The 11,849-nt window shown below is 34.4% G+C and overlaps 1 protein-coding gene across 1 annotated transcript; it reads left to right on the plus strand.

The window, feature by feature from the left end:
- Positions 1–325: 325 nt before the first annotated feature.
- Positions 326–11,275, plus strand: LOC103809091 (glutamate receptor ionotropic, kainate 2-like; the record flags this gene model as incomplete). Its single annotated transcript, XM_009081907.1, has 3 exons — positions 326–469; positions 1,733–1,840; positions 11,162–11,275. Coding segments are annotated over 3 exons (366 nt in total), but the record flags the coding sequence as incomplete, so codon positions are not given.
- Between the last annotated feature and the right edge of the window lie 574 nt (positions 11,276–11,849).

Here is an 11,849-nt window from a genome sequence, read left to right on the forward strand (position 1 = left end):
ATTTATAGAGCTCCCCAATGCACTGCTTTATATAAAGTAACATGAGTCTAGTGTACTAGGGACTAGTGTACTCCTGTGATCCTGAAAAGTAGCTATTTGGGCACTTCTTTCAGCATGAAATAGAGAAAGCTGAGACTGAATGTCGTGACACAACTCATGTAAGTCTTGGTGATAGGGCTACAATTCACAGTGCTACACAGGCAATCGGAGCATTTTCTGCCCCTAACATAATAAGCAATGCTAATTTGTTGTTTCCTTCTCTCACTGCTGGCCTGTCTCACGTGGTGGTGTCGTGTTCATGGTTCTGATGTCCTTCTGATTTCAGACGGACGCAGCACTGATGTATGATGCAGTCCATGTGGTGTCCGTGGCTGTCCAGCAGTTCCCACAGATGACTGTCAGCTCACTGCAGTGCAATCGCCACAAACCATGGCGCTTTGGGACCCGCTTTATGAGCCTCATTAAGGAGGTAAGTCACTAATCAAGCTTCACTGCTTCCCTTTCTGCTCATTCCCACTTGGTTTTGTTTTTAAGCTACTTGAAATCTGCCTTTTCTTTACAGTAGGTGAGAATTTCTCATCTTGTTACCTGCAAACAGTTTAACAAGCAAGACAGCATTTTTTATTTGAAAGTTGGTTTTTCTGAAGTATTAGTTGGAACAAAGAAACATGAAATGGTGCAATAACTGCATTCTAAATAAAACTTTTGTTTGGTGATAATTGGGGGTGTGTGGAACATCTGTGGCATAAAATCCCAAATACCCAAACCGTAGACTGATTGTGAGAAATTCAGCAACTAAACACTGGCATGAGGTCAAAGGGGCTGAGAATGAATTTTACTTCCTGGTTTAAATTATTATTTTTTTTAATTCTTTTTTTTTCCATGGTGAATTAGTATATGTGGCCTTGGCCTCATAATATGCTGCTTAGATACTGATAGATAGTGATTTAAAGGAAGGCTAAGAGATTTATGGTGCTAAAGATAGACACTGTAGAGTATTCAAGTCTCTTATACTATAAATAACTCCTAATAAAGTATTTCTAATTCTAGATGTAGAAAATATTATGATAAGGAGAATTATTTGCACTGAAATGTAGTTCTGTTTTTTATATTGGTTCCTTTCAGGACGATAATTTTGTTTTCCATATTCCCTACTTGAGTATAGTTTAAGAACTAGGTAGACTTTAAGTTATAAAAAAATGAGGTTATCACACTTCATTAAAAGTAAGGTCTAAGCTCTGGAATAGTGTCTCACTGACCTCAATTTATGCTGTCTCAATGTGGTTTCAGGGGAATCAGCACCTTGCAAAAAGTAAGTCTTTATATGAATGAAATTTCCTGACAGAAGAATGAAGTCCAGCATTAATGAAACAGATTGAGGCCTGGGGGCTGGGGAGGGGGAGACATGTAGGGAAGCAGAAGGGGAAATGCATGCATGAGTGATGGAGGAATGAAAGCAAAACAACCTTTTCTCTCATTCAGTAGAAGAGTCTATTGCCTAACATGGGAAGTGTTTTAAAAAATTGTGTGCGAAGATTGAGGGAAGGGTTGATTTAACTAGCAAAATGTGAGTGCAAAAGTTTCAAAACCTAAACTCAGCCATAAGTTAAATCATTTACATAAAACGAATAATTAATGCTCCCATTTTGGCAGAAGTAAAATTTGGGTTTTTTTCAGGAAAAAAAAGGAAGAGGTATTTATTTATGGAAATTGTTTTTTTCTTTCTCCATAGGCCCATTGGGAAGGCCTCACAGGCAGGATAACTTTCAACAAAACCAATGGCTTAAGGACAGATTTTGATTTAGATGTTATCAGCCTCAAGGAAGAAGGTCTTGAAAAGGTGTGTAAGACATTTACCTCCAAAGAGGTGGGAAACAAAACAAAACCTCACCCCCTAAAAGCATTTCATATATTACATAAAACAGTATACATGCTCCCAGCTTGGTATTTGGTTTCAAAGTCTTACAGTAAAAGCTGTTATCTTGATGTCTGGCAGTTAGTGGTTTCTCCACTGTGTGCTTCTAGCCACGTTCTTAGATTCAAGAAGACTGGGGAAGACTGAATAGCTGGGCCTGAAGTCATACAAATAAAAAGATAAAATATTTTGTCTTCGATCTATATATTGAGTTTAGTTTAAGTTGTGATTCCACCAATGCCATTGCCCAACCTCATGTGTGAACCTGTGAGTATGTGTATTTGTATTTTCTTTGTATCTTTACTAATTCAGGAAGAATTATCTCCAACTGAGTGAAATAAAATAATTTCATTTTGGCTTTTTTTGTGTTTTCAGAGGGAACCTTTTTTCTCTTCTCGGAATAAAAGGTTTTTATCTGTTAATGGTACTAAAAAATTAGGAATTAGTAACCTGACTGGCTTGTCTTGTGAAATTAATTTTTCTTGGACAGACAGAGTGAGAGAACAAAGAATTGAGAAATGCTCATTCTCTGTAGCCTAATATTGTCTATGTCTGAACTAAAGGCCGTGGGAAGCACATACAGCTATTTGGAATGCCTACATGACACTGTGATGATCTGAAATCAGATCGTCTTTCCTCCAGCCACCTTGTCATGAAGAGACAATGCAGGAAACTACAGCATCTCCCATTGTTGTGATCAGCAGGCAAAGGTCTTGCAACTTGAATCTGCATTGTAGTTTGTATTTAGATGTGCCATTCAGTGTTCTGTAAGCACTATGCTTTCCTTCAGATAAAGTTCTGTCAGCTGTTGCCCAATGTGATATTGTGGCTGCAAATAAAAACAGAAATTAAGGGAAAGGACCATGTTTCAGAGCTGCATTTCAATTTTTTTCTGTAAATCATTGAATGGAGAAGCTAGCATAAACAATCTATTTCTCCAAAACCTTTTCTCCCAAAGACTAGTTTAAGAATATTAACTTTCTCTTACTAAGAAGAGTTGTATAAGTTCAGAAACCATGATCTTGTCTTGAAACACATAGGTAATAATAATTTTGTTGTCCAGTGGGAAATCTGTGATTCAAGAACTAAACTATATTTTAAAACATTCAGCGATGCACTGACAGTAGATTTCTCCTATGAAGCTTTCCATATAGGGAGCTCTGGAGACCCAAGCTGAGGGGAAAGGAGTACATAGCAGTGATTAGACTCAAAAAGTAAATTAGCTTTGTGTACAAGTAGAATTGGAGGAATGCAATCTGTCTTCCTTACTGGTAATAGAAATGGAAGAACTGATGTCAGGGTAATAGCTAAATAAGTCAGTACTGGATGGAGAGTCTGTGTGTAAGTGAAAACTGTTGAAAATGAGGAAAGGAAATCTGTAATCTAGGATGACTTCAAGAACATTGAGTGGCATTTGAGAACCAGCAAGCAAGACATGATTTCTGGAAAATAAAATCTCAGTTGACAATATATTAGGAGATGTGTACCTCACTGAAAATACAGAAATAAACCAAAGAAGGTCTACAGAGGTTAGAAGTATGGAAGACAATAAAATTAAACAAGAAATACAGTACTCTTAAACTCACAATAGGAAAAAACCAACTTAGGAAACAGTTTACTGAAAGCTAAGTAAGACACAATAACAGAAATATATGTTAAAGCACATGGATATTTAAAAACAACCAGCATGTGCTTGAGCTGTGTATACAGAAGTTCATACAAAAAGAAAGCACTTTAAAAGTGGTACCTACTAGTAACTACCTTCGTGGCTCATTTTGGCCATGTGATAATATCAGTTTTTCACCAAGAATACAAACCTTAATCTTCCCAGCTTGAGGGTGAATCATTAAATTCTAGAGCAGGACACTCTTAGTAGAGAGGATGTATTTTAACCATTTATTTTATTTAAAAGAGCTGTTTTAAAGATGAGGGGTTTTCCCCCAAGATTGAATTCTCTTAAAGCTATAATGGATCCCTCTCCTTTCTCTCAGTCTCCTACCTCCCTTCACACGTGCACTCCATCTCTTTACATCACAGTCTTTTGCACCTGCTTTGTGCTACTCTCTCCTTCTTTCCCTTCTTCCTACCTCTCCCATTCCTTCCTCTAGCCCTTCACACTCTCCATGCTTGTTTCCCATTCCATTTTATACCTACCCTGTTGTACCTCTTAATCTTTTTCCATCCATCTCAATTTTCTTCTTCTTTCAGGAGCCTTTTCACATCTTTGTTCTTATCTTGTATGTTCCCAATGCTCCTCTCAAACCACTGTCTTGTCAGGCCTCTCTATGTTGCTAGAATCCCTGAACAGCCTTTTCCTTCCTTTCTTCTGTCCATCCTTCCTTTTGTGGGATGAGAGAAGATGGGGAGATAAGAATTATTATATGTGCCATAATATGTGTCGTGTTCATACTGTGAACAGTTATTATTTCATTTAACCTCTTTCCAAATAGGGGGAAACAATTTCTTAGGACAACAGTTCAACTCATCTATTTGAGCTGTAATCCATGAGGATGAAAATATTCATGGAAGGGGGAGAATATAGTTATTGTGAAGAATTGCTAGACCTTTTTTGCTATTATTATTATTTTGTGAAAATATGTCCTAGATAAATAACCTGGTTAGTATAAGATGAAAGGATCTAAATCAAGAGCTTGAAGTGTATTGACTGCTGAAGTCAGTGACAACAGAAGAATTGCTCATTGATTTAAAAAAGATGCCATGTGTGATCTCAGATTTTACATAAGATACCTCTTCTTGAAACTCTCAATGAGAGGTGATAATCAAGCATCAGTCAGTAAGAAGTATGTGTTTCCAAATAAAAATTCTTGTCTGACAAATATGACAGCTCCTTCTAAGATGAAAGTGAGAAAATTAAGAGATGATTGGAGTGCCTCTAATGTAATGTACCACAAAATTTGATTACAGTCACTTTGGACACACTGAAACTATTTATGATCAAGCATAGTGAAAATCCAAAACTGTGGCACTCCAGTATAATAAATTATAATTTAAATTGCAGTCAATCAGTCTTTACACTGAGACTGCAATGTGAGGAAAATACTTCAAGGAGATAACAAATACCTGAATTTAATACCACTTTTGATATGAAAATTTGTCACTGAAGGAGAATCATGTTTCCTGAATAGAGATGTTATGACTGGCTTGAAGCCTTGCTCAGGAACCTACACAAAGGATGAATATAAATGACATATCATTAGTTGTAATTCATTGTCCAGTGCTATATTTTGTATCTTTAATAATGACCTGGGAAAAAAGATCAAAAGGCATTAACAGAAGGCTTTGCAAAAGAGAAAACAAAGAGGAAAAAAAAGAAATAATAATAATATGGGATCCAGAAGTGTTGCTATTAACAACATATTTTTAAAGAAGGAAAGAATATTAATATTTCTGAAGAAAGAAAAGTAAATTAAGCAATTTGCAAATGGGAAATACATAAATATGAAGAAATAATATTACTTATGTATATCATTATTTTCTTGATGTAATCACCACTATTACTAACTACTTTACAACATAAAGAAAAAATGGTAGGCTGTAGATAGCTTTGACAATTCTTTGAGGGTTGAATACATGTCAGAGTTAGACAGTTGGTACCAATGCAGAAAGGCAATGATGCTTCCTAATACAATACTTGTGGCACTTCACTAAGCTGTATGCACAGTTTTGAATGACTCAGAGCAAAAATGATGTTAATTTTCTCAGCAGAGTTTTGAAGAAAAAATCAAAAAGAATGATACTTGAAAGTATACTTACTTATTCATAAAGATAAATCACTTTTCAAACATGATGAACTAAGAAAGCTACTTTAATCTACTGAATTTTTTTGGATAGCATCTCCTGAGACAGATTCTCAGTAAAGTGCTTTAGAGCATATGTAAGTAAACTCAGCAAATTTTAAGTTTCAAAAGTGTGTGAAGCTTCTTTTTAAGGGGTGGGGTGGGGGGGGTGGGATGTGTGTGTGTGTGAATTATTGTAACAGTTTTGGTTGGGATAATGTCAAGTTCCTTCAGAGCAGCTAGTATGGGCCAATGCTTTGGATTTTTGCTGAAAACAGCATTAGTAACACAGGAGCATTTGAGTTATTGGTAAGCAGTGGTTGCACAGACTCAAGGTGAATTTTTTCTCCATCCCACCCTACCAGTGAGAGGGTTGAGGGTGCATAAGGTGTTGGAAAGGAACAAAGGGAACACAGACAGGATGACTGACCCCATCTGAAAAAAGGGATGTCCCATACCATATGAGGGTTGTGCTCAGGAAGTGTGGGGTGGAGGTTGGTGGTGGCTACCATTGCTTGGGGACCGGCTGAGAATTGATTGATTGATGGTGAACAATTTTGCATTATGTGTTTTTCTTGGGTTTGTTTTTGTTTTTCTTTGCAATTATTGTTTTTCCTTTATTGACTAAACTGTATTTTTTCCCAGCTCACAAATTTTCTTACTTTTACCCTTTCAATTCTCCCCCCATGTCCCACCAGGGGCAAGTGAGCAAGTGGTTGTGTGGTACTTAATCACTGGCTTCAGTTAAATCATGGCAATGATACTGGATTGGTCTTGGTAAGAATAGTAGCTTTGAGGAAAGTGTATGTGTGTTACCAAGAAGAGACTACAAATTTGAAACATACTTTTTTTTGTTGCTAAATAACTTGCTGAAGTGTGATTGACATGACTAGATTGTCACCATATGACAAGTTACATTTTTATTTTAAAGAGGAAACATGTACTTTAGACATGCTGTAGGAGATAAAATAATCATGCTGCATCTTTCAAAATAAATGGGATAAGAGGTGGGTACCACTTTTTATAACACTGTTAAATTGACATAGCCATGTCTAAATATTCACCTGTGAAGTTGTTATTTGTATGCAAACTTAATTTATACTGCAAGCTATAAAAATTGCAAAGTCTGAATACACCTTTCAAATTACATTTATGTTAACTTTATAGCTCAACTCAGAAATCGTTTATCTTAATGGTCAAAAACCCTGAAAAAAGGAGAATTTTTATAAGGTTTGAAAAAGCTTAGGTCCTTAGTCTGATACCCAATGTATTTTCAAATGTCACCAAAGAAAACAGCGAATATTTTCAGAAGAGACATGTAACTCTGACTTAAAGTCCAATATAGCTTTCTTCTTATCAAGTTCCTAGTAAATGGTTGAGCAGATATTTAAATTTTCTTAATTTTTATAGATTAACCAGCCCTCTCCATCCGAGATAAAGGTCCAAGAAACCAATTATTCTACAACATGAACCTATTAAAATTTAAAAAAAAATTATTGCATATATTTACTGTGTGTAGTTTTTAGTATCCAGAATTTGCATTATTATTCATTCTGATTTAAGAGGTCTTTGGATTTAGCTTTTAATATTTGCTGAGTAATTTTTTTCTAGGTTATTATTGCCTCACAAATCATGCCATTTGCATTTTGCTATGAAGTTATTATCTTTTTGAAATAAACACAATTGTGCTGATTTTTTTTTTTTTAGATTGAATGCAAAAAATGCTTGAACCCAAAATAATCAAATTAATTTTAAATTTGTGTGTGAACTTTAACCCAACTTATTTTCTTCATTTGCTGATTTCTGACCTTTGTTAATGACCCTGATTATTTTTGGCTACTTTCAGGGAGATTTAGATTTGAAATTATATTATTAAACTATTGAGTAGTAAATATTGTGAAGGTTATTTTAAGGCTTTTGTTTAAGTGGTATAGGATTGATTGACTGTTTGGAAACCTCAGAGTGTACATACCTAAATGTGAATGGCAAACTGTTCTTGCTATGCACAAGAAAAGAATCTCTATATTTATCTAGTCCAGTATTCTTTATCTGAAAGTGGTCAGTTGGAGAAGACTAGGGAAAAATGTAAGCAAATGGAAAGCATATCAGAATTCTCTCCCAGAACACTCCCAGAAACTCCACTTACTGAAGTTTGAAGAGATGGTGTCTTCACAGACACATGTGTTTGCTTAATCGATACAGAATTCTGAGGAAACGATGCCTGTCCAATCAGAGTTGAAGCACATTATTTCCTCTTTATCTCCCTTTCAGTGGTCATAATCTCCAATGAAAAGGAAAAGATGAATTTCCTGTTAGCAAGATGCCTGATAGTATCACAGACGTATATTTTTCATTTGGATTGTAGGTTTAGGACTTGTTCCATACAGTTATATGAAATAATTACATTGTCACGACACTCTTCTCTTAGATCAGATCATGAATATTAATTAAGAGATTGAAAATTAATTGAAGACTTTTGTAATAGGAAATGTTTTTGTAAAAAACCCAAACCAAACCAAAACCAAACCCCAAAAATCCAGCTAAAATGTGGAGAACTGTGGTTTGCCAAAGAAACAATAAAGGAATGGAAAAGAATGGAAACATCTGTGCAGACTTGCTGCAGGACTGCAGTAAAATGATAGTTACCTGAGAGTTAAATCCATGGAAGATTGGATGCAAGTTTTTAACCATTCATGTGTAGCTGGGAAATTGCCTTCCATGTCCTGGTGGAGCACCTCAATTACCATGTTACAGAATATGATATTCAATGATGAGTAACTCCTGTTGGAATTGTTTCAGCTTAAATAAGCTGATTCTTGACTAAGCTAATTCTTTTTATCACAGAGATTCTTTGTCTTACTATAGTGCACAATATCAACTTCATGGGAATATCTGGTTTGGATCCTGTGTTATGGATAATAAGTGTTCAAATGTTCAGATTGTCACACTTGCCCAAGAATACTCTATCTATTTAGGAGAATTGAATAGAAGAATAAAAGTTTGAAGGCTTGGAAGCCTCCCTGGGACTGTGTACAACATGTGAACATTCTCTAAAGTGTATATAAAAATACTTGTTTCACTTTTTAAGAAAATTTCAAAGTTTGTTTAAAAAAACGTAGCGCAGGAGAAGTAAATTGCAACTTGCTCGAATTGCAGTTATATGCAATATAATTAATGTGCTTCTACATTTTTGGTGTTTAAACTTTCCTAGTGCAAACATATTAACAGTTCTATTCTGTTCAAAAGACTACTTAAAAATTAAAACACGGTGCTGAAACAAATTGCAAATAATTAATTTTCTGCACTGTTTATGCACAGATTTTCTATCAGAAGCATAATTGTAAACATGGCTGTGTGATTTGGTCACTATACATATCAGTAAGCTATCAGAATCTGTCATGTCAATTGTAGAGTTTGAGCTTGTCAATAAAGAGAATCTAAAGAATGTCTCATTTTTAATGTCTGACTTTTGCTCCATTTCTTAGATTTTTGATTCACAAAAGCAGCAACAAAACTACAATTAACCTGATTTAGAAAAATAATGCATCAGTTTATCAAGGCAGAATTTTCTTTTAAAAGTAAGGGTATTGGAAGTTCTTATAAGTCTGTATGGGTGTAGTTAGAAAAACCTTCTTTTGTTTGTGACTGTGGCTATGTCAAAAAGTAGGAGAGAAGTATTTTAATTAGCAACATCTTCACTTTTGCAAATATAAATTTGAATGATGAACATGAACTTTAATAGAGTATATGGTTTACTTAATTTAGGATTTGAAATTGATCATATAAGTTGATGGTGTTCCCTTATAAGTTTTTGTGCTACTTGTGTACCTGAAGTTGAATCTCATAAAGGAGATTAATCCAGTTTCACTTTAGCAGGGATAGGCTCAAGTTCTGGTCTTTGTCATTCCTTGTTATTCCACTTTAGTTTGGTCTTTCTTTGAAGTAAAGCAAGCACTGTGATTGTAATAATTAACAGAACATTGCAATTAAATCTTAGTGATCCTTTTAAATTTTTTTAATTGTGGCTGAAGTTTCCTTAATTGAGGCTGAAAATCCCTTAAAACCTTTCAATTCACCAAATCAAAGGGTATTATAAGAGTAAATGTAGAAAAGGGTTTTTTTGGTAGTAAGGCTTGATTTTAATACTTCGAAATGATGAGTTAGATGTTATTTTCCAATTGTATTTCTGAGACACACATAGTCTCTTTCTTCCCTTCATAATTCATCAGCTTACGAGGTATTGAATGGCTAAATTCAAACCAGTTACTTCTTAGAAGTGAGTGTTAAGTGAAGGAGAAATATTGATTTCTGTGGAACTGAAAATTGTACAAAAAGAGCAAATTTGTCTTTTCTCTATTACAGCTTCCGCTGATTCATGTTCTGCTGTAGTCTCAGTTTTAGAAATGGAACTCTTTCTATTTAATCCACACAATATTGCATCCTAAAGTTACTTTACAGCCCTACTGCAAGAAACCACTTAAAAGTATACAAAGAGTTTCTCAGGGGTAACTTTGAAAGCTTATTTTAAAACTTCTGTTTATTTATATCTGCATCTATGCATATACATATAAATATTCACAATCAAAACTCACAGAAACTTTTAATTTCTGTCTCGATTTAGTTTTAAAATATTTTTACCTTGTATTATAGGTATTGTTTTCTATTTGAAATGATGTTTAAAATCCTGTCTAAAAATAAAACTAGAAACATTTATGTGGGCTTTTTTAGACAGTGGAATAATACAAACATTCTGATTTCTAAAAGTGGATAGTTATATCTACTGCTTGTCCATTTTAATAGTATTGTCATGAAATTGCAGATACATTGTGTAACCATAACCCTCATTACTTAGTATGCAAATCTGTGCTTGACCTGACTCTTAAAGCATAACCTTGGATGTTCTTACATAGATAAAAGTCCTATTGACTTTATTTCAAGGTATAACCTGTCAAAATACTTACGTATTGAAGACTTATCTGGAAACAAATTAAGTTATTACACTTAACCTGTTTCAGTCTTCTCCATTATATTTTCCCCAAAACATCTTTTTATCCTGCTGTTTTCTCTGGACACAGAAAAGGGTAAATCCTTTTGTAGACAATGCTCTCTGCTCTGCAAATAAATTTCTGCCTGTTATCTTCAAATGTAGTTTATCTTGAGGAATGAAAGTTAAATGGAAAATTAAGTATTCAGAGTAGCTTTAGGTATTCTATACATCATTTTTCCACTTAATGTCACACTTCACAAAGCACAATTTGAGGTATTTGTAATCATATTTTAAATAAGCAGACTTTCAATGTAATGGCAGAGAAAAATGGAACAGAGTTTAATAATAGATATTAGCAATCACTGTTTTTCCTGTGGCAATCTGCTTTCCCTTATAGTGTTCTTTTCTAGATGCTGAAATGTAACTAATGGGCAATTTACACAGTAATTTACTGTTTTGTAGGTTGGAACTTGGGATCCGTTGAGTGGCCTTAACATGACAGAGAATCAGAAAGGAAAACCAGCAAACATCACAGATTCCCTGTCCAATCGCTCTTTAATTGTTACCACCATCTTGGTAAGCAGTTACATTTGCTTTTCCAGAAATACATTTGTACACAAAAGCTAACAGAATATGACATACTGATTGCAATAGTGATGAACAGTCCATAGTATGCATTGGGGTTACATGGAATTTACTGTGTTATGAATGAGCTCCAGTTGTTAAGCCTGTCATGGATATTTACTCTCATCTAACTTGTAAGGAAGTTGTCCCAATTTTAGAGTTATGTTAGTTGATTCGTAATTTCACTTTTCTTATTATTGACTAAAATGGTTGGTTCTTTACAAAGCTGTTTAGTTCAGCACCATATGAGAAGACAAAAGGTTTAAAAATTAGTTTGCCTGTTAGCCTGATGATACTAACCAGCAAAATCTATTGCTTCTGTTTGCTGTTCTAACACTATGTTATTACCTCTATGCAAAGTACAAAGTATTTAACATTTATTTAATGCTGTTCTTACTGGCTGATTGAGATGAAATTTTTAAATATTACCTCTATGCAAAGTACGAAGTATTAAACATTTATTTAATGCTGTTACTACTGGCTGATTGAGATGAAATTTTTAATCGTACAGAAATTTAATTGAACT

This window comes from Acanthisitta chloris, unplaced genomic scaffold, assembly GCF_000695815.1.
Source record: "Acanthisitta chloris isolate BGI_N310 unplaced genomic scaffold, ASM69581v1 scaffold4439, whole genome shotgun sequence".
NCBI lineage: Eukaryota > Metazoa > Chordata > Aves > Passeriformes > Acanthisittidae > Acanthisitta > Acanthisitta chloris.